The 23214-nt window shown below is 46.2% G+C and overlaps 1 protein-coding gene across 1 annotated transcript in view; it reads left to right on the top strand.

Annotated features, from left to right (window-relative positions):
- Positions 1–12242, top strand: part of CCDC3 (coiled-coil domain containing 3) — a 41308-nt gene extending 29066 nt beyond the window's left edge. Inside the window, exon 3 of the mRNA XM_075727735.1 lies at positions 11967–12242. Coding sequence (XP_075583850.1) covers positions 11967–12242 — 276 coding nt within the window. The remainder of the gene's footprint in view (positions 1–11966) is intronic.
- Positions 12243–23214: the final 10972 nt, after the last annotated feature.

The raw sequence follows: 23214 nt of genomic DNA, 5'->3' as shown, positions 1-23214 counted from the left end.
AATGAAGTAGTGAGTGATTGAACTGTAGCTCAGAAATATCACCATGTGTTGGCGTGCGGTGGTGTGGCACTTGCTATGTAATTGTCTCACTCCAACACAATTATTAACTTAGGATTAAACAGTCGAAAGCCACCATCATAACAATAACCAGCAGTGAAGCGCGTGCTCTGTAATTTAGATGCTCGCAGGGAAGAGTTCACCGCAGGGCATCCGTCAGCCCCGCAGGCATTTTGTCTGATGTAGCTGTGGCTGCTATCCTCCTTCTCCTGAAATCAGGCTGGAAAGAGAGTGCCAGGCTTGTGTGTATGGGGAGACCTGACTCACACTTACCTTAAGACCTCATTTTCCTCAGGCATTGTAACCAGTCCTGCGTGAAAAGCTTTTTCTTGTATAAGGCAATAAGTTGGGCAGCATTGATGGGAGTTTCTGATGCTTCTGTGTGTATCTGAAGCACAGCAAAGCAGCAGAGAGAGACTTGGGCCATTAAATATGATGTTGGATTTCTAATATGACCCTATATTTCCCTGACCTGAAATTTCTACTGAGAACTGAAATACTGTCTCAGGAACAGGACCCTATCTGACAGATGGTACTAGAGTCAAGCAGCAGTTTTTGACTCCTATGGAAACTGCCATTAATGCCCCAAATGCTTAAAGCCATTTGAGCACAGGCAAGCAGGAGGGTGGTCCCCTAAATACTACGTCTCTGCACCTTGAAGACTGGTTATTTGCCAAACACTGCCATGCTTAGAGTAGCCTGTTGCCCATTTATCGCATCCAGGGTGGTCTGGGGCCTTTTCAGGATTTACAGCCCACGCAGCGGCCGGGGTTGTGGACAGGCTGCTCTGAGTTGCCCAGTGGGACGGGAATATCTGTGGGTAGCAGTGAGCTCCCGTCAGCCAGATGTTAGTGCTTGGAGCTTGTTATTCAGAGCTGCTGATTAGTCTCTCAGGCATTTTGCCTCCGCAGTTCCTTTCTCGGCATGCTGACGTTAGCCAGAGAGCGCCTGCAGATCACAGATGTTTGTTTTTCCATCCCTTTGTCTTTGCTTCTTCAACCTCACCGAAGCTTTTCCACTTCACTGCTGCGGCAACCTGTGGCACTTCCGTGCTTGGATGAGGGCTGAGCCTGGTCCTCTGCTGTGCATGTGCCTGTTCATCACTGCTGGCTCGGTCACCTCTCCAGAGGCTGCTTGCATGGGGTACAGCAAAAAGCTTCTTGCTGAGGTCTCCTCTTTGCTCTGGGCTCACAGAGCAGCTCAGGAGCAGATGCAGTTGCCCCTCGCCAAGCCCCTGTGCTTCATCCAGTCTGATTTCAATGCCACTGCCATCACGTGCCTCAGGGTTTCACACATCCCTTATTGCTTGCAGGGAAAGGCTTCATTAGAGCCTCTTGTCCTGCTCCTGCCGTGGCAGGGGGGTCTCCAGCTGCGTGCAAAAGCATGGTGTAGGAGTTGTTTCCATACTATTCAGCTCTGTTTTAGTGCCTGCTTCCCTGCTCTAAATTAATTTCTCTGACTCATCCTCCAGAGGAATTTCTATCTCTCCATTGACTGTAGAAAGAGCCCAGAAAACCAATGCTTCCTACCCAGCATCTAGGTTAGACACATTAAGTAGGGTGGTGCAAAGACTACCCCAAAGGACCCACCGAGCCCAGTTCAATATGGGTCTATATATGCCCTTTTCACTCCCCCACTTTCCTGCACCCAAGTGGACTTGGCATATGAAGTAAAACAACTCCAGCAATTCCTACAGATGCTCAGGAGCTATGCGGACACCTCTGCTTCCCAGCGGCACTGGCAGGTTGCCCCAGGGCACCTGCATTTGCTCTTTGAAATCCAGAAGCTGTGCACAGCAGCAGTGCACACTCAGGGCTTCCAGCCGAGCCTGCAGCCAAGGAAATCCTATCTGTTTGTAAAGGCAGCTGGGCTGCACAGCTTATGTAAAGTATGAAGCCAAGGCATCCAGAGTGGAGGGATTTATAGGGGAACATGACTTTTATAGAAGTTGCGCTAACTTTAAACATTTGCCTTTCTCAGCACGGGTTCTCCTTCTGTACATAAAACTTCCCCTAGGTATGATATATTTGCTGGGGAGGAGAAATGGACTCCGTGTACAGTAAATGTCCCTGTTTCTGTGCTTTCTTGAGTGGCAGCATTTAATGCATTACAGCCATTTGCAAATACCCATCCACAGCCTGCTGGGATTTGCTCTGCTTCTCTCTTTCCCCACTTTGACTTAGAGGTGACAGAGAAGCAAAGGTTTTTTCATATTATATGTAAAATATATTTTATTATATAATTGCTGATCCCAGTCCTTCTTTTCTTGGCAGAGAGGATGTGGGCACTGAGCATTTGCGCTCTGAACCTGCCGGGGGGTACACAGAGGTCTGGCATTGCCTTACCCACAGGAGCCTTTGAATTCATCAAGCTCTTAATCAACCTTGTTTCACTGTTTCCATGTGCCCCCCATCCTCCTGCAGCCCACATCTCTCACCTGTTATTTTGTACTCCTAACAGCTATGTTTAATCTAAATCTCAGCTTGCAGACATCCATACAGCACCTGCCACACCGGAGCATCAATCACCTCTGTTAGGACCCCAGGGAACTCCTACGAGTTGTAATACATTAGGCTGAAATAAACCATACTTAAAATAAACACCCTGAATCAGGCATAACTCTGGTTTAAACTAATATTGTTCTCATGCAAATTGATATTGGTAAAGATAAATACATTTCCTCACCAGCTGATGCTGGTTCTTGGCTTCAGCTGCATCTGGGGATGGTGTATTTGAATATATTGTCCTTCCTTCACTGCTACCCTGCTATAGGGTGCATGTTGTCTATTTAACAGGACCATTATGTTAAATGAAGTTTCTAGGAGCTGTTGTAACACAAGGTAGAAGTCAGTGCATTAAAAAATCAACACCAACCTTTCAATACATAGGAGCAAAGTGTAAGATGCTGTGCTGCTCTGATCAGCAGTTTCTCATTTCCCTGCGTTCCCATCAGTGAGAGGGAAGGATACAATACACTGTTTCTGAGTCTTGCTGGTTTTATCCCTTCCTTGGTATTTAATTAATTCGCTGTATGTTTGTGGGGGGGGAATGGTGACCTAATCCTATTGAAATACAAGCCAAGTAAAACAAGTTTAGATGGAGACGTGGTCGCACAGCAACTTTCAGCTGGAAAAAAATACACTTGAGGTAAGGTATATTGGCAAAGTAGTTTTCGGCATATCAGATCTAATTAGTTTTACTGTGATAATAATAATACTAGGTGGGAAAAAGCTGAGTTGGAAAATAAAGTGGATAGCAAGTTTTGGAAAGTTTGGTAGCTGTGGAAATGGAAAGTTTCTGTACAAGTTATAGAGAAAAAAGCCTCTTACAGAGGCTTTTGAAGCCCAGCTGAAACTGCAATCCTAGCTCTGAGACAGAAATGAAAAAAAAAAAAAGAAAAAGCAGTAACTAACTCAGTCGTTTTCAGAATTCAGGCAGAGTAAAATGCAGAAATCTATGAAGCAGCCTGTCTTGTGAGATAGACTTAAAAACCTGTTTGTTCTCAGCACCTAAATTGCTTCTAGCAACAGAGAAAAGATTTTGTTTTTCCCCTCTTACTCAAAACATTTACCTTTAAGCTCAGCATAGTTGAGCTGGGTAGTGCACTTGAACATTCAGTGTCTACCTATAAGTAAGCATCTTAATCCATGCCTGGACTGCGTTCTCTCTGGGAACAGAACAGAGGTGTATGAGGAATATCTATGACCCATGCATGGTACCTAAAAGGAACCAGAGCAGACACTGCATTGCCTTGGGTTGTATTTGCAATTTATATCTTGCAAATAGCTGTGTTACAAAGTCTACAAGCTATCTGCCCTTGTGATGAGCTCTGGACATCCCCTGTAATAGGGATGGAGAGTCAGGAGTGGTGTCCTGGCTGCTGCCTCTGCTTTTGCGAGCTATGGAGTGGCGGTGCCCCATGGTTCGTTATTTCACTGGCCACCCTGTGTATTTTTGATGGAGGGATTCAGAGAGGGGTGACATGGCTTTCAGCAAAGAGGCTGGCAGGGTGGCACCACCTGTCCCTGGGGGCTAAACCCAAGAGGCCTCTAAGAGTCTCTGCTTCCCTGCAACCCTGACCCATCTCAGCAGGTGTGCATTGGCCAACCTCGAGCCAGGAGTGGTGCCAAAGGCTGGGAAGCTCCTGGAAATGCGGAAAGCACAAGGTATGGGGCTTGTGGGGCTGAGCACTGAGCCCAACGCTTGGCAGCTGCAGCCAGGCGAGGAGGAGGACGGCTGCTCCTGCTAAACCACTTAGACGCAAGACTTTGCTGCTGCTCCCCTCCCAGATCCACCACCACATTCCTGTGGCATCTTGGGCGAATCGCTTGGCGGAACGTTTTCAAAGGAAACAAGGCGGGAGCGGAGCCCCTCCACCTCAGAGCAACTGGGAAAAGCAGCCGGCTGGCTCCTGATGTGCCTCCCTCACCCATGCTGTGCTGCCTGCGTTGTCAGTGAGGAGAGGAAAGGGACTTGGAGATGCCTCAGAGTGAGGTCCTGCCCTCTTGATTTATTCTTCTCTTCCTGGAGACCTTCTGTCTCCCACTGCCTGGGCAGGGAATTTAGGGATTTACTGTTGGGACTGACTTATCTGCTCACTTGGCACAAGTGAGGTGCCTGTGGTAGGCAGCCTGGCTCATACCCTACACCTTTTTTTCCCCTTTCCTGTCTTCTTGATTAATGTGGTTTCTATTCTTGTTAAGCCATCGCCTTTTTTCCCTTGCAAGTATAGGGAATAAGGTGTTGATCCTTTCCTGGGTGCTGACAGTGACCAATCCAAGTACCATGGAGACACATTTCCACCTCCATCCCCAATCTTGGCAGAGGGGACTGGGTGCGAGTGTCACCTGGTATCTGTGCATTGTCCCCCTCAGTAGCATCTCAGGCTTCAATGTCAAAGTGTCTGGGGAAAGCAATGCCCCATGACATGCTTTACACATGGTTTTGGGACCAGGGACCTCTCTCCAGGTATGTCCAGGGTTGAGAGACTTTTCGCTAGCCCTGAAGTGCCTCCTAACACCCCTGTATCCTCTAAAACCACCCCCAGCCTGTGAGCAGGGGTGCAAGGGCTGTGAGCTTGAAGGCAAAGGGCAGAGTTTTGAAATGGATGCCTGCAACACCCACTGCAGATGAGAGCCACTAGCTATTCAGACACCTTGCCAGAGAGGAAGGTCTGTTTTTTCAAAGTACTTAATCACAGGGAAGTATCTTTCTTAAAAAATCTATTCTTCAGCTCAAGATCATTATTTTTTAAAAATCAGAAGAAAAAGAGTAAGTTGCAAATATTTGTCCTTGTGAAAAACAGTCTTCCCTGAGAGTAAACCATCCTCTGTGCTGAGTCGGTGTCTTGGTGGAGCTGCTGGCACTCAGGCCTTACGTCACAGCTTGTAAACACCACTCACATTTTCCAGGCACGTGGGCCCTTCTCAGCCACTCAGGGGTACTTCAGGGCCAAGTATCACCCAAGAGACCTGCCAAGACACTGTCCAAGAGCTGCCCCTGGCAGGCCCTCCAACGGTTCTTCGGGTGCTTTTCCACCAAGCAGCAGTTTGATGCAGATCAGAACAAACAAGGCTGTTTTTAAAGACTCCCAATTGCCCATGGACATGGATTTGGGTCTGTTTCCAGGGCAGGGCTCTCCAAACTCCCAGAAAACTATCCATATGCTGCCCTTGCAGCTTGCGCCAGGTAGTCAGTGATGCCAGCTGCCACTTTGTGGGACTCAGGGTGGGATCCACCTCAGTCTGAGCTAATTATGTAGGCAATGGAGGCAGGTCCCCAGAAGTGGTCCACCTGAGGTAGGTGTCTAAGGCAGGCAAGAAGTCTCACCTTGGAGGAACTGTCATTCCTCTCCAATGATGGTTGGGAAAGGTGAGACGATTTGCCTTGACTGGCTGTGTCTTAGGAGTTTAAAGTGGAAATCTGCTTTTAGTGAGCAGTGAAATGGAGAAGAAAAGCACCATTCACAGTGCCGAGACGCCTTGGGGTGAGTGTAGCCTGGCAGAGGCTCCCTGCAGGCAGTGCTTCCATACCACAATGAAGTGCCCATCTCTAATATTTTGAATGAACTGGAGACTTGTGCCACAAGCCTTACACCTCCCACAGCAAATGGTGACCCAGCATTCAGTAAAAGAACAGCTGCCCTCATTTCTTTCTCCATCCAGGTCTTATGTATCTTGACAATTCATATGAAGTCCTAATTTGAAATCCCAGCTTGTCCCCATTAATGCCAGTGATGCTGGATCTGCCCTCAGGACCCCGATTTGGTACCTCTGAAAGGTGTGGTCTTGCAGCAAGCAGAGGTGGTTTAAGCCAGCACTGCCATGCCCCCACCACTTCACCCAAAATGATGGTTTAACAGTGCTGACAGGGGCTTTTCCACACTTCAGCAGGAGTGTTAGTCTTGGCTGAAAAGTCCCAGTAACTGGAGGTTAAGTCACTCCATCCCAAACCCAATACCCTTCGCTGCCAGACCCCTCTTGCTATGCTTTGCCGCACCATCCGTCTTTCCATCCAACATGCTCGCTCCCACGTAGCCTGCCCAAAGGGGCTGAACAAAAGGAGAAAGTGATGCTTGGAGTCTGAAATGTGGCCATGGCAAGGCAGAGCTCAAAGGGGGCCTCCCTGGCCAGGAGAGCTGAAGATTTTCTGAGTGAGCTGTATCATGTCCTTATCAGCTTCCCCAGGGCACAGAGTTCTTCCTCTTGCTAAGAGCACAGAAAGAGTTGGGGGAAATAAATCCTGGTGGAGTTAAAGAAGTATAGCAAGCTATGTTTGGCTCCTGAGCCCCTTGAGAGAGAGTGCATGAATTATTGCTGTGCTGAGACAAATAGAGCTGGAGGTACGCACTTTGTGCCGCATAAGGTTTCAGTTTAAGATGTTTTATATAACTCGAACAGCGGTAAAGCACAGAGCAGCAAGTCACTGTGCAGTGGATGGACAGTTTTTACCTTTTCTGTGGAGCAGATTTATAGCAGGGAACGGCGAGAGGAGAGCGGTGCGGGGATGTGGTGAGCTCACTGGGATGCAGTGCAGAGGAGGCTCCACAGCAGAGCAGGAGCTGTGCTTCCCAACCCGCAGTGCTTGGGATGCATTTCCAGAGAGAGACACTCTCATTTCTTCCACTGGAGACTCCCAAGAGGTTGTGGTGGAGCAATGCTGTGTCTGGGATGCTGAGGCAGTATCCCAACTAGACACTGCTCCAGTTAGCAGTGCAGATTTGAGGGCAAGAAACCAAAGTGACCCATGCCCAGTTCTAAAAACACGTCATGTCCATGTAGAGATCAGGTCTTAACTGTCACACATTTAAATACATTCCTACAATCATCTTGCCTGATGAGACTCTATATCTACATGTCCAAAAATACTGTCTGATGTGAAAGATATTTTTAGGAGACCTGAAATGAAAGACTTTTAGGTTATGGGGCTCCAGTGCTTTTTAGCTGTGCTGCATGAGGAGCTAGCTAGAACTCAACTTCTTTCCCTTTGGTAAATGAAGGGCAAGACTTGGGTGCCAGTGCTGGATTTTGAGTGACTTGAGCTCAGTAATGCTAACTTCAGCCATTTATGGACAATTTGTGGTGGATGAACACTACCATTGCACCTTCATCCATGGGGTGTTTCCTAGCCACTGTCCCATTCTAATGAAGCTTATAGAAGGCAGATGTGTGTGCCTGTCAATCAGACAAATGTATACATATGTCAGTTCAGGGTGTTTGGTAAAGGGCTTGTGTGCCTGTAATGTGATGCTCAGAAAATCAGTTTGATTTGTTACAGTGCTGATTTGTTTGGCAGATGGACAGATTTTGTAAATCATCTAGATGTGGTGAAACTTAAAACTGGGTATATTTGTGACAGGATGTTTCAGACAAATACTCAAATATGTTTAATTTGGAGTTTCACAGCTGTAGGCTGTCTGGGATGAATCCTAAGGAGCTGTATGATTCTTGTTGTGCTACCTTTCTTGTTACATCTCCTGGTACCACTCTGGACTGAAGTTTAACCACTGCTGAGGATGCCTTGCTAAAAAACTGTGGAACAAGCAGACATGGAGACAGAGATCTCCAGAACAAACAACTCTTCTGAACTGTGGGTCACTAGAGAATGTAACTTTTGAAGGAAACCTAAAAAAGGAACCCATAAGTTTTTCTGAGGAGCCATTTCCTGGTCCTTCTCTCCATTTCCCAGGTCTGTGGACATGTATGCCATGCTAAGTGCAGCATTTCAGAGCTGTTGCTTAATTGTCTGCTGTTGATACCTTGTGGGAATAGGACTTGTCACCTATCTGTCCTTTCCCCTCCTTTCCTTCAGTGTCACCAAGTGGAACTGGGTCCTCAGTGACTTACCTTGCAGAATGGAGATTTCATTATCCCTTAATTGCATTAAAAAACCCGCTCCTACCTTCTCTAGTGTACCTGACATGGCAAGCTGTGTTGGAGAATGGGAGCACAGGCCATTCCCAGAAACAAAATTCAGTTCTCTGTAGCTTTTAGCAATGCTTTTAGACTAAGGTCTGATCTTGATGGTCATCAAGTGCAAAGTGCGCACATTTATGGGTGCATGAGATCAGACAAAATGGTGTGTGAAATTCCTGTCTGTAGATATGCTTCGTAGGAATGACTGAGCAATGCAGGGATATCTCATCTGGCTGTAAACAAGAAGTATTCAAGTAGCAACGCGGACAGAGGGCTGGTTAACTTCTCACCCATTTGTTCAGCAGCTGGATTAGTTATACAGGCTGTGCTGAGCTCCTAGCTGTCGCAGTTACACAGTTCTCAGTACCAGTTTAAAAATAACTTGGTTGCACCCATGTGAACCACAGCCCTAGCAGTAACAGCAAGGGTAGGACAGCACTCACATTTAAACATCATCCTCACTGCAGAGCTCTGTCAAAAATGCTGTTTGTAACCAGCTGGTGAGAATGTGAGGACTCCACCTTGTTATTTTTCCCCATGCAGAAGGAGCAAAGAGTTTATTTTTCGGCTGGTAGTCCTGCGATTGCAGGCAGGCATCCAGTTATCAAGCTGGGCTCTTCCTATCGCCTGCCCTGTTGGTAAGCAAAGCTGTGCATGTCTGACAGTACCTCAGTTTTTTATAACTGTGTTGTTCCAGTGATTGCTCTGGAAATTTCCAGGGAATTTAAGCACTCAACTGTGGGTTTTAGACTGGAGACTGAGGGCCTGGAAGAAGAACAGCAAAAGAGATGGCTAGCTTTCTGAGTGGTTCTGTAGAGCTGGACTACCTCTGCTGACAGAAGACCAACCTCAAAAGGTTTGGGAGTGCCTCTGGGATGAGGCTAATGCCATCCCTCATGTCTGCCATCAGACATTACCATGCCCCCACCAGCCAGCCCAGACAAATGAGACACAGTTGGGTTCACACAACCTCACAATTCAGTTGCTTGAATTGTTTGTTCCTCTACTTTGGACTCTGTCATACTCCATGCCTATCACTGCAATGGAAATGCAAAATATCCCTCATGAAGTAGAGTTTCCACCTCCTGTCTTCCCAACAAACGCCTTTTCCTAACTCAGTGCTCTCCTTTGCAGGGATTTAAATTCAAGAAGTGTTCTGCTTGAAGTTTTGCAAGGGTTTGGCAAACACAAAAGCCAAGAGGTGCCGGCTGTTTTCAAATAGCACTTGGAATGAGCTGTGATCAAAACCAAATTCCCTCCTCTTCAGTCCAATTTCTGGCCCTCTATCTGTGAGCTCCCAGTCTCCCTAGCATGCATTTATAAAAGAGCCCTAGTGAGAGAACGGTCAGGACAAGCATTTGCCTTTTCACAAAGCCCTGCAGTGCTTTTGCACGAGAAAAAGAGCTTATGGCAACTGGAAGCAGTTTCTGTGTTTGTGTTGACTGGCCATGGTTTTCAGCTGCCGGGGGTTTCCAAAGCAAATGAAATGTTAATCATCAAAGTGGGCTCCCTCCCCTACTTTCAGTTGCTGAAAATACTACAAAGTAAGATGGAAAGAAACATGTAATCCTTCATCATCACAGTCAGGATTTACTTGTTTATTTAGATTCCTTGTCTGTTCCAAATGTTCTGCCAGAGAAAGCCCATCCAGGCTCCAGGAGTGCTTGACACACATTAAAAAAATCTAGATGTATATAGGACATAAATCCAGCAGAAGGCACTTCCTTTCCTCACAGCACACCAGTGCAGCAATCGGCCAAAAGTCCCACTTGCACGATATCTCAGGATGCTTTTTGTAGGGAAAAAAAGGAAGGAGAGACATCACCCTGGGCAGAAATAGGTTTCCATGGTGGCTCCTCTAGACCAGAAACTTTATGGTGGGGCTGTCCCTGAGCCCCAGGAACCTCCCCTTTTTCTGCTTGGAAAATGTTGCCCAGGTAGAAAAATGTGGAACTTGATGCCTTTGTAGCCAGTGAAATGAGAGAGTTGTGTTCAGAGAGTGATTCCTCCCACTGCCCTAGGAGGTGGTGGTCACCTTCTTGAAGGGTGTCTCTCCCTGCAGACATTACAGGGGAAACCAAAAGAAAGGATCCCAGATGTGTGGCTCACTTTTAGCTGCTTAAGAGAAGATAGCAGAATCCCGTCCCACGTTAACACTGTGCATCAGGAGCACAACTCCTTTGCACTGAAACTAGTCAGCAGCCTATGTAGCTGGTGTTTCTCATCCCATTCCTATTGCTGTGCCTACAAACAGGAAGCAAGTCAGAAATAGGAGACAGTAGACATGGCAATCACAGATAGCTGAGATGAGATGAGATAGGCCTCTGGGCCATCCTAGGATGAGGTAGTAAAGGAATAACAATTGTCCAACAGATGTTTTGCATTTGGACCATCATCCAACCCAGGGGATTTGACAATGCCCTGTGAGCTGCTCTTCCAATAATGCTTTGGGTGCAGCACCTTTGAAACTGGCTCCTTTTTTTTTTTGCCTAAGAGCCACAGGCATGGGAGGACATCAAGACCTTGATGTCCCTACTGGGGACAATATTGTAATACATTGGTAGTGGGTAGAATGGGAGGGGAAATTTTCAGCTAATGACCCCCCAAGAAAATGACTTCTGTTAAAGTTATGGGATCTTGAATGCTCCTAGAAACTGCTGGGATTTTACCCTTTAGGGTTTCATCTGAAAGAAATCCATATAATGAAATATTTAAGACAACTCAGTTCTTGAAAAGGCAAAACCAACCAGTTCTGTGTTTTGTAGGTGTTGTCCTTATTTCACTTGTTGACATAAAGAGTAAAGGGCAGGCTCACATCAAAATCTTGAGTTTCTGAAGGGCTGCTAAGCTGAATCAAATCTAGAGTTTTCCAATAAGAAATGATAGGACAGGAGGAAATGTAATGAAGCTGCATCAGGGGAAGTTCAGATTGGACATTAGGAAAAGGTTCTTCACTGAGAGGGTGGTTGGTTACTGGAACAGGCTCCCCAGGGAAGTGGTCACAGCACCAAGCCTGTTGGAGTTCAAGGAGTGCCTGGATGATGCTCTTAGTCATATAGTTTAGTTTTAGGTAGTCCTACGAGGAGCAGGGAGTTGGACTCGATGATTCTTATGGGTCCCTTCCAACTTGAGACATTCTATGAATAGTGACACCCCTTGGCCTGAACTCCAGTTTCATACCAGAAATAGGGCAGCCTTCCTCCATAAATTCAATGTAGCCTCAATGGGCTGGACAGGTTTGTCAAAACAGCTTATAAAAGTAATTGTGAATCAACAGTATCATTAAGATCTACAGTTTCATTTTTTGTCTCAATAGAGAAGTGAAAGAGAGGATTTTAGTAGAAAAGGTGTAAAACAAAAAGTAGAACTTCAAAAAAAGCATTCTTCTTTTGAAGAGCTGTGAGGTGTTTCAAGGAACACCTGAATTAACCCTCGCTTTAATAAGTTTTTGTGTAAAGTTCACCTGTTCCTACTTTGTTTCTGCTGTCCCCTCAGCTCATGTGCTCCTCAGTCCAGAAAGCCCTGTTTGAGGAGGAGGACAGAGTGAAGAAGCTGCAGCAAAAGGTGGCAACGCTGGAGAAGCGCAACAAGCAGCTGCGAGATCGGGTGAAGAAAGTCAAGAGGTCCCTCCGGCAAGCCAGGAAAAACACGAGGCACATGGAGCAGATGAACCGAAAGCTCAGTGAGAAACTCTCCTCTGCAGGTGGTCAAATCCCCTATATTAACTCTCTGAAGCAGGAGAACTCCCATGCTACCTACCTTAAAGTATAAAGCAAGGATAAGTGCTCAGGCCAATGATAATGGCGAATTTTGCCTGCATGAGATCAGGATCTGGCCCTCACACCTTGTCTACACTGTGCTTCAAACCTTGCATGGAAAATGAATCTGAACTTGCTTTAGACACAGTGCTAGATTAAACAGGATGCAAACCGGATTTGGCTGTGTGTTGGAGGCACAGCCCAAAGCCATGTCCTCACTGTCCTCAGTGGACACAGGGCCAGGCAGTAATCTGTGCTTCTCTGCCCTCGTGCCCCTCCGCCTCTGTCACCAGTTTTAGGTTGTCTTTGATGAAAGTGCCAGTTCAGCCCCATGGGCCATTGCGGGCACTTGACATAGGAGCTCTTCTTGCCAACTTACCTCTTCCACATGGGCTGGGCAAGCAAGACCAGGGAGATATATGGAGATGGATGCTGTGGGAAGGATGCAAGCATTGCTCCATCATCACCCCCAAGCCCTCATCCTCCCTTTAGCTTTACTAAAGTCTACATCCAGTGTCTGAGCACAGGCTATGTCTGGGGGACAGAGTCAGTTTCTATGATTCTGTGATTCAAAATGAAGTATAGATGTGCCCAAATTGCCTTAAGATTGTTTCTAATATCCCTAAATATTCTAAATAAAATATCTAATATTTTTTATTTTACCAGGAAGTGCCTCAAGGATCTCAGTAACTCCCTCAGGTGCCTTTATCATTGCCCAGCCAACAGGGTCGGAAACCATGTCATTTTGAGACTGTGTCTAGGACCTAATCCACCTCCTGCAGTCAGGAATGGACTTAGCCTGACTATTAGTGGGTGCTGGATCAGGCCCAGCAGACAATTTCAGATCCCATTTTCAAGCAGGTTTAATTTACAGTGTGGACAAGGCTTCAAGTTTTGTAATCACTGTTTGAGGTATAATGGAGGTTGCTGGGCAGCCTCACTTAGTTACACTTAGATACTGTAGAGACCACATCAATATCAACAGGGCATTAAAAATTAAGGTAGTTTATATATGTATATATTTTAAATTCCTATAGAAAATATTTTTATTACACATTTGATATAGTCTAATTTCTTAAAATATGAAGTAAATCCCGTTTCTTGGTTATCTCAACAAAAAAAGTCCATCATGTCCTTTATTAGACATTTACAAACTGACTTATGCTCAAGCAGCATAGGTTAAAGCATCAGTATCCGTGGCTGATGTTTTCAGTTCTGTTTATGTACCAGAGCATATCTTGGGTCTTGGTACTCAACCAACCTTCCTTCATAACAGGGCACCATAAGGAGAGAAAGGTAGAAGAGTGTTTTTGTGGTTTTCTTCCCTTCTCAAAATAGTTTTTCTTACTACAAGCATGAAACCTGAGTGCAGATATGCTTCTTGCTTTTCGACAGGGGCAGCTGGCCCTTGCCCAGCTCCAGGCAACACCGACAATCTGCCAGGGCTAAACCCGATTTGTACAAGGTGGACTGATCCAGATGATCTTTAACGTAGAGGTGAGGCCCTTAGAAATAACTGTGCAAACCACCACTGTGCTCCTATCTCTCCACACTTTACCAGATCACTGTATGGTCTCCATGCTGTATCTCAGCACTCAAAATTAGAGTATATCCAGGCTACAGCCCTGCTGGACCACGCTTTAACTATCCCTGTGCTAGGAAAAGCCCGTATCAGCTTTCAACCATGAGCTTCAGTCCAAGCTGAACTCAGAAGTTAAACCTTTTGTTGGCTTCTAGGATGCTGCTGAGTTTAATTACTTTCCAGTTTTGCTCCTTTTGGAAATAGAGCTTTTTTCTTTTCTTTGTCCCCCCACCTCTTGAAATAATATTGGCATTTCTTAAGATTCTGACTCCTCCACAAGCTCCACTGGTTTCAAAGGTTTTGCCTACCGAATCAGCACAATTTGAGTTGTTTTGTGCTGTAGTCAGCAATGCTGTTTCCTGAGAAATACTACAGACCTAAGACTTCCCTAGAAGCCATCAAGATATTTTAACTGCAAAATTTAAGTCCATAGGAAAGTAACTAAATTTTTTGTTTGTTTGTTTCTGGTTTCTAAACTGCTGTTTAAATAGAGGAACTGTTTTTCCTGGTATAGGTATTAAAAGCTTGTGTTTTAATTTTTTGTTAATAAAAATATTCCCTCTGGTATTCATTCATGCTTTATAAATGTTTGTATAAAGCTGAGAAAGTATAATTAATATAGCTACACCTTTGCTATTCTTACAAATTTTCCAAACACAATGTTGAAAACCTTTTTCTCTTGGCTGATATTTTTGTCTCTTGATGAAAAGATTTAAATTTTCTTCCTATTTCCCCCTTTTGCTAGCTTAAAAAAAAGTAAACCATTTTGTTCTCCTTGTCAGTTTCGTGAAAATTTTGTTACTTTGCAAAGAAAACAAAACCACCCCCTCCCTAAATGCAAAATCCAAATGCAACCCAAAATGTCCCCTCTGGGTACAAAATCAAAAAAGATTGTTTCCTTGTGAGTTTTTTTCCTTTCATTCCTGCTTGGTTTTGGATCATTTCCAGAGATAAGGACTAGCAGTCAGATCAGATCACAAGTTAACCCTCTCAACAAGTAACAGGGGATGCCAAGCCCAAATAAAAATGCTATTAAAGTGTCACCATTGATTGCCTGTCCCTGCTGGTGGCAGTATCCAGAGAGTGACCAGGGAGGCTGTACAGGCAGGAAACACGAGTGGGAAGAGAAATTTGAGTAACGTCCATCCAGGTTGGTACACATCACATAGGGCCTGACACATATTCTAATTTTATTTAGACCCACTCCATAGCAACTTCAGGGACAAGCTAATCTGGAAACCCACAAAAAGGGCAAAATTTCATGCCATTTTCCAAATTAATGTGAAAGGCATGATTGAGCTCCTTTTGAAGAGCTACACGGGAGAGACTGGGGTGCAGAAATGCAGAAGAGGTTGGCATAGCTAGGTGGGTTGGCAAGGGATGGTATAGAAACCCAAAAGAACATCTTGGGGAAAAAAAAAGAAAAAAAAAAAAGGCAAGCAGAAGTGTTCGAATGAGGAAAGCAATTGGTTAGAAACAGCACCAAATGTGGCAGTCCCCTATGAGAAGTTCAAAGATGCTTTACAAATAAATAACATCTGCTTTTGCAAAGACATCAGGAGCTTAAAGGCTGCCAGAATATCTACAGGACCAGTGCTAGGGGTTCTCAGAGCAGATGAAGCCAGAACTGGAGGCAAGGAGGGGCTTTTCAGTGTCTGTGTTCACTGCGGAGGAATTTAGGGATGCTCTAGTGGTCAAATCAATTATTCCTGATGGATCCAGAGAATGACAAGAAGAAGTGAAGGAGCAAACTGAATAGCAGCAAATTGCAAGGACAGTGAACAAATGGGTATGAACAGTAACAAAGACTAGACTTAGCTGAGTGATGCTGAGTGAGTGACTGACAACAAAAAGAAATGAAAAGCAATGTAGATAATGTAAAAAGATGATAATGGGAGAGAAGAAAAACAGTCCTATCTTTTCACATGAAATGAGATGCTCTGATCTGGCATCAGCCAGCTAATATCATTGTATACAATTAGTGGTCAATTAGTCAATCAATTGGTAAATCTAGTATCATGATGATAGAAATGTTACACTGTTATCATTCTATGATAACATTGGCTCAACACTTAGCTGGAACCAAAAAGGTAGGTGAAGTGCTAGAAATTGTTAGGAAAGGGCTAGAGACCATCATTAGACTGCTAAGCATGAGGTATGCCCACTTCTGGGATGCAGTGTGCAGTTATTCCCCATCTCTAAAAAAGTGTCTAATAGGAAATGTATAGTGAGAGGCAACAAGGAAAGTCTGAAAACTGGAGTAGCTTCATATAACAAAAAAACGTATTTTCCAGGACTTCAGGCTGGAGAAAAGAAGAGAGAGGAGAATGACAGAGGGAAACAGGAGAGGGGAAATCTTGGGATTGTCCTCTTTTTACTACCACCACCACCACCGCATGTCTCTGTTGTGCTGTTTCAGTCACTGGTTAAACTTCTGCAAGGTTTGTGTCTCTCACCAGAACTGAATTGGATACTTCAGATGCTGATCTGCACCCAAAAAGCACCTTCTGTCCTTAGAGTTTACAATAGGATTTTCTGGGTTTTTTGGAAGTGCATCAAATAAGCTGTATTATTTTCTCTTAAATCCCAAGTGCTGTCCTGATGTAACAACCCTACCTGGGTAGCTCGGGAAGAACCATGTAGTAAAGGAGGATTTATGGAGAGCAGACAATGTTAACAGCTTGCTTTGCTCCTTAACACCAAAACCATTGAGAAGAGAATGACTTCCATATGTTTGAACAATAATTTAGGGAAGTGGCCATGTTATTCTGTTTGGGTTTTAGCAGAAGGGGTTTTTGGAACAGAAGAGCACATCAGTGTTACAGAGCTGTATCAGTAAAGCCCATTTCTAATACACAAAACTTCTCGCCAAGCTAGGTAATCTCTCATTAATGAGGCAAAGAAGCCCAAATTCATTTGTAAAAGTAGGAGAAAAAACATAAAGGGAAAACTGGGGAGAGCAGATAAAACTGACAACGTATGTCATTGTTTCTTATAATAAATCCAAGTAATTGCAAGGAAATTTCATTTTCCTCCCCTCTTAACCCCAATTATTTTCATTTAATCACAGAAACGTTGCTATTTCCCTACAAACCAGACTGCTTTGCGTGTGAAACATCGTTTCCAACATGCACTTGGGTTTAGGCATGTTCTTAATCCCCTAAAACAAACACAGTGAGGAGGACAGCATGTCCCAGCATACGTGGCACTGCTGGGAGGGCTCATTGGCTCCGGTTGCATTGGCTGTGCGGGAAACCAGGCCAAGTCACCCCAAAAGGGATTTTCCAGGTGGCATAGGAACTAATGTCTGGGGAGGCAGGCACAACACAGATGTAGCGGGTCAGGAGTGATGTTGTCTTTCTGAGGAATCATCTTGTGGTGGGTCAAGATTTGGTGCAGAGGACACCAAGTGGGCGGGGGTGTTGATCTGCTTGAGGGTAGACAGGGTCTACAGAGGGATCTGGATGGGCTGAGGCCAACTGTATGAGATTCAAGGCTAAGTGTCGGGTCCTGCACTTTGGTCACAACAAGCCCATGCAAGGCTACAGGTTTGGGGAAGAGTGGCTGCAAAGCTGCCTGGCCGAAAAGGACCTGGGGGTGTTGGTCAACAGCTGGCTGAACATGAGCCAGCAGTGTGCCCAGGTGGCCAAGAAGGCCAACAGCATCCTGGCTTGTATCAGGAATAGTGTGGCCAGCAGGAGCAGGGAGGTGATTGTCTCCCTGTACTCGGCACTGGTTAAGGTCACACCTGGAATACTGTGTCCAGTTTTGGGCCCCTCAGTACAAGAAAGACATTGAGGTGCTGGAGCGTGTTCAGAGAAGGGCAACAAAGGTGGTGAAGAGTCTAGAGCACAAGTCTTATGAGGAGCGGCTGAAGGAACTGGCGTTGTTTAGCCTGGAGAAAAAGAGGCGGAGGTGAGGCCTTATTGCTCTGTACAACTACCTGAAAGGAGGCTGTAGCAAGGTGGGTATCGGTGTCTTTTCCCAAGTAACAAGTGATGGGACAAGAGGAAACAGTCTCAAGTTGCACCAGGGCAGGTTTAGGTTGGATATTAGGAAAAAATTATTCACTGAAAGGGTTGTCAAGCACTGGAACAGGCTGCCCAGGGAAGTGGTTGAGTCCCCATCCCTGGAGGTATTTAAAAGATGTGTAGATGTGGTGCTTAGGGACATGGTTTAGTGGTGGACTTGACAGTACCAGGTTAATAGTTGGACTTGATGATCTTAAGGGTCTTTTCCAACCTAAATGATTCTATGATTCTATGACTTGGTTGGTTTCCTATTAGATGGGCTTGGTGGCATCACACCACTCGAGACGCCTGATGGTTTCTTCTGATGAGAGTGTCTTAGCAATTTCTTGCTGCTTTGGTTAATGTTCACTGTGCGCAATGGCATCTCCCCCTCTGTTTGTCTGCCTCATGAATAGTTTTTTTTCTTTTTACTGAAGTTTTCCACAAACAAGAAGCCATTTATCAGAACAAGGTGGGGCGGGGTGGGGGGCAGGAATGATTGTTTTGCGACATTAAAATAGGATCAGTGAAGTGACATTTTCTTTGGCAGACTCCCACTTTGGAATTGTGACAAAGCTTGGCAGAAGTCCTTTCACATCCTTATACTCCCCCACCCCAAAAAAATCAGCAGGAAGCCTTTGAAATGTTTTGGTTTTGCAATGCACACACTCTCAACAAAGCCTTCACAGTGCTTCACGGCTAAAACCACAGCAAATGCCCTTAATGAACCTTCCTCAGCTTGTCTTGGGTCTTTATCCTGACCAGACAGTTGGGCTGCCAAAGATGGCAGTGCAAACAGCCCATGCCAGAGCAGATAAAAGCAGATTTTTATTGTATCTCCAGCTTCAGGATGCCTCTGCAGTTCCCTGGGGCTGGGGCATTTGCTAGGGGAGGTCATGGTCTGTGCATGCAGGGAGGTGCCATGAGGATGAGGGCACTCCGATAAGCTCAGGAAGGAGACGAGAAGTAGCTACAGGAGCAACACTGGAGCTAGAGCACTCCTGGGGCCAGAATTGGTCTTATGGAGGTGGCTGCCAAGACCTGAATGGGACTCCTGGAAAAGGGAGAGCCATTTGTCATGCACTGTCCATCAGGGGTCTGCATAAGGGAGCCCAAAGGCCACCACTGGTGAGGACTCGGTTGTGCCAGTGACATTTCAGTGGGGTAAGAGGAGGAACTGGTTTGCTTAAAAACCAGACCTGCAGAGGACTGGTGGGTGGTTAGTGCCCGGGGAAGGTGCAGGGAGGTGTGGGATATTGCAGGAAGTGCAACACAGTGACTGAGCAAAAGCCAAAGCATTCAACCCACTCCTTCCAAGCTCTTTGAAACCTCTTGCTTCTCAGGAAAAGTGTCCAAACACCAGGTATGGCTAAGGTTTCAAAGCTTAACTTTGAATTACTGAGAAAAATCTGTAGCTTTAATGATAATAGACCCAAAATGCTGTGTTAGCAGCACAAGTCTACTGGAGATCGAGGAAAGTCCTCTAACCATGAGCTGGGCAGAGCTCTGGGCTCAGCTGGTGCTGTGCCCACAAACCAGGCCAGAAATGCTACCAGAAAACCACATATTAGCCTAGGCATGTGGTTATGTGGCATCCAACCCACTTGATTTACCTGGCCAGCAAGGAAGGCAGTCGGATCTATCAGGTTGGTCTGCAGCTATCCATGTTGACATGCCACTTGAATCTCCCAAAACTCTTGGTACCAGGGTCCAAAGTGGGTTTTGTTTTGCCACATTTTGTTGGGAAATAAAATGTGTAGGAGTTCTAGTTTTGCTTGCAATTACATAGATCTAAGATTAGGTGGGAACTGAGTGGGACATTTCCTACAAATATGAATCTTTCTGAGTGTCAGACAGCTGATTGCTGACTGTAGCCTCTGAAAGTCAGATTTATCAGCATCCTGTCCTCCTACAGGAAAGCAAGTCACCCAGAAACTGGCCACCTCAGTGAACACAATGAAGTCAAAACCACCCCATCACACACACTAGGGTAGACAAGCCCTGCAAGCAGGAGAAAGAACGTGGCCAGGGCCAGTGTTGGGACAAGGGGTTCTGCTTCAAATGAACTCCCTCCTCCTTTCCACCAAAGAAGTTCTCCAAGGGTTTTGCAACTAGAAGTTGCATTGCAGAGGCTCACAGGTTCAGTCATTTCTCAGCTGCTGCCATGTCCCTCTGTGGCGCCCTGCTACCACCTTTCCCCTGGATGGGATCTGCTCTGCTAATGTCAGCCCACCCTGTGCACTCTGGCTTGTGAAGGTAGGGACACATCACCATGTACAGGCACCATGTCCCCTCACACAGCTCTTCAAAAGCTGGGCTGACTTCAAGAGGACCCTGTCAGTGTGTTGTTTGTTGCCCTTTCTTGCCAGGCCATGGGCTGCAGCTTCACACAGGGACAGTGTCACCAATTAAAGAGCTTTAAAGAATCTCATTTCAGTTGTGAAGCCACAGAGGAGAGGGATTATTAGTGTGTCCTTCTCTTCTTGATCACTAGGTCAGACTATTCATCAGAAATGTTATGAGGTATTTTGTACTTTAGTATGTTTGGCCCCGTTCCCACCAACTTTGGCTCTGCCTGGCATCTCAGGAGATCTGGAGCTGGCTGGTAGGGCTCACAAGAGGCCAAGCTGAGTCCTTCATATCTGTGCATGTGTTCATTTTCACCAGGAGCTCCTCCATCCATACACAATGGATTGACAGCTCAAGTCTCTGCAAGGAGTGGGCAGGCACTGCAGTGAGACTTGTCGGTCTTCAGCACCCAGCTCTCTCCTTCATATACAGATTATGGACCCAATTCTCCTCTCACATTAGGCAGGACCAGAAATGACATTCAAGCCACTGGTGATACTGCTGACAAGCTGATTTCCCTAAGGTTGTGGCAGATTACAACTGCACACTTGCTGTGGCAGATGGATCTACCCTGAATTAGTGTGAAATAAGGCTCAGCAATCAGAGCTGACTGTTTCTCAGCCCAGTTCCTTCAAAAATGCCCAGCTCAGCTGCAGCCCTTGGCAAAGACCCCTGTGGGAGAGACAGCTTCTATCATACATGTGTTTTGTATCAGCAGATGGGCAGGAGATGCTTAGCTCCAGCTCTAGCTCCAGGTAAAGCACCATCATGGACAGCAATGAACAAGTGATCACTTCTGTGGGAGAGACCAAGGCAAGCTTCCTGCTGACCTGGAGGCATTGCTTTTGGGTGGCAACTTGGCAGCATGGTGAAGAGTAGAGGTGAGCTCAATGCAGTGCTGTCAGCATCCAGAGCACACAAAGTGGCCTGGCTCCTTTTCTCCATTTCTAATTGCTCCTACAGACTCTTGGGGTCTTTTCTGCAAGGAAGGCAGTCAAAAGGAAACCCAAAACCACATGGTTTTGGAGGGCCACCAACTGCCAAAGTGCAGCCCATAGATCACAGTCTGGGAACAACTGCAACAAAATACTTCACCTTTCCACTGACTATAGCGAGTCCTTAAAACGCTTAAAATGCTTTAAGCAACGCTTTGCATGATCCTCTTCTGCTCAAAGTCAGGCAAACGCACCAAGACACAGGTAAATCACTTACATTCATACAGCAGTTGAGTGGCAGGTCTGGGTAAGAAAATTCAGGGATCCTTGACTTTAGACTCCTGCTCCAGTTTCTAAAATTACCAACTGCCCAAATGGGGCAGAGAGGGAAGACGCCAGCACATCAGTGAGGGATGTAGCTCCTTGCAGAGGATGAATCGGTGTTGTCTGCATTAGGGGCCAAAATTTGTATCACTTATTCATACAGGAACACACCTAGCTGAAGAAAAAGGATGGGACAAATGCACTCTTGGCTGGAGCAAAGCCCAGGGACATCTCTTCTGCTCCTCAGCATGAACGGCTCTTTCAATAGCCTCAAACTATTGAAAGTCTTTACACAGTCCCTACACAGAACCCAGGTCCTTCCCAGGGACTGCCATGATCTGGCACTTCTGATACATCCAGGCTGCCTGGCAGGAGGCAAGCTGGGGAATCCTTCATGATAGCAACCATGGGGACATCATCCCTTTGCTGTGGCCATGCGCAGAGCATGACGAGTGCTTGGGCAGGTAAGCCACTACCTTCAGCATCTCCCCCAGCAGCTCTCCCAGTGCCCTCCATACAAGCAGGGGCTGGAAACTCTTGGGTTTTCTCAGTGTTTCCTTGCAGAGTAGACATGCTCTTTGGAGAGCAGAGAGGATTTTTGACACTTATATTTTCCTTTTCTGTTCTGTTTACTCTAGCAGATAGGCCATAATCCAAACTGTAATTTTTACAGGACTCAGTCAAATCCTTTCTCTGAAGTTTATAGGTATCTGCCCTGTCATCTGCTGTGTTTCCCCTGCCCCTGCACACATCGCTCAGGCTCCAAAGGAAATGTTTGCTTCTGCCAGGACTTTGCTCAGCTGAGTAAGTGCTGGAGCCCACACACTCAGGATTTTCCTCTCTGCCCGCAGCCCTGGACCCACAGTTGGAAGCAGGTCTTTAAACTGCTGGTTGCTCAGTAAAGCAAATCTGCTCCATGGGTATGAGACCTTGGGCAGAAAAATTGCATCAGAGGCATTTCATTAGCTTCCCAGAGAGCAACGAGGGAGCTTGTGGGCTGTCTCATGAATTTGTAGAGTAGGAGGGGAGCAGCAGCCTGATTGAAAAGTATTTCAGGTTATTCATAGAATCATAGTATCATAGAATGGTTTGGGTTGGAAGGGACCTTAAAGATCATCTGGTTCCAACCCCCCTGCCACGGGCAGGGACACCTTCCACCAGACCAGGTTGCTCAAAGCCCCATCCAACCTGGCCTTGAACGCTTCCAGCGATGGGGCATCCACAGCTTCTCTGGGCAACCTGTTCCAGTGTCTCACCACCCTCACAGTAAAGAATTTCTTCATAATATCTAATCTAAATCTACCCTTTTTCAGTTTAAAACTGTTACCCCTCATCCTATCGCTACAATCCCTGATAAACAGTCCCTCCCCATCTTTCCTGTAGGCACCCTTTAAGTACTGAAAGGCTGCAATAAGTTACCCCCAAGGCCTTCTCTTCTCCAGGCTAAACAACCCCAAATCTCTCAGCCTGTCCTCATAGGGGAGGTGCTCCAGCCCCTGGATCATTTCCATGGCCCTCCTCTGGACCCACTCCAGCAGGTCCATGTCCTTCTTGTGCTGGGGCCCCAGAGCTGCACGCAGTACTGCAGTTGGGGTGTCAGGGGAGTGGAGTAGAGGGGCAGAATCACCTCCCTTGACCTGCTGGCCACAGCTCTCTTAACCTTCACAGCCCAATGTTTTCATGTCTTTCTCACTCTTTCTCAGGGTAAGAGTGGGTCCAATGGGCAGAGATGCTCCCGCGGGGTCACTGGTGGCTTGGGAAGAGGACAGAGGGACCCTTGCACCA

Source organism: Pelecanus crispus, chromosome 1 (assembly GCF_030463565.1).
Source record: "Pelecanus crispus isolate bPelCri1 chromosome 1, bPelCri1.pri, whole genome shotgun sequence".
Lineage (NCBI taxonomy): Eukaryota > Metazoa > Chordata > Aves > Pelecaniformes > Pelecanidae > Pelecanus > Pelecanus crispus.
The sequence above is the reverse complement of the archived record's forward strand: the minus strand, read 5'-3'. Positions and strand labels throughout refer to the sequence as shown.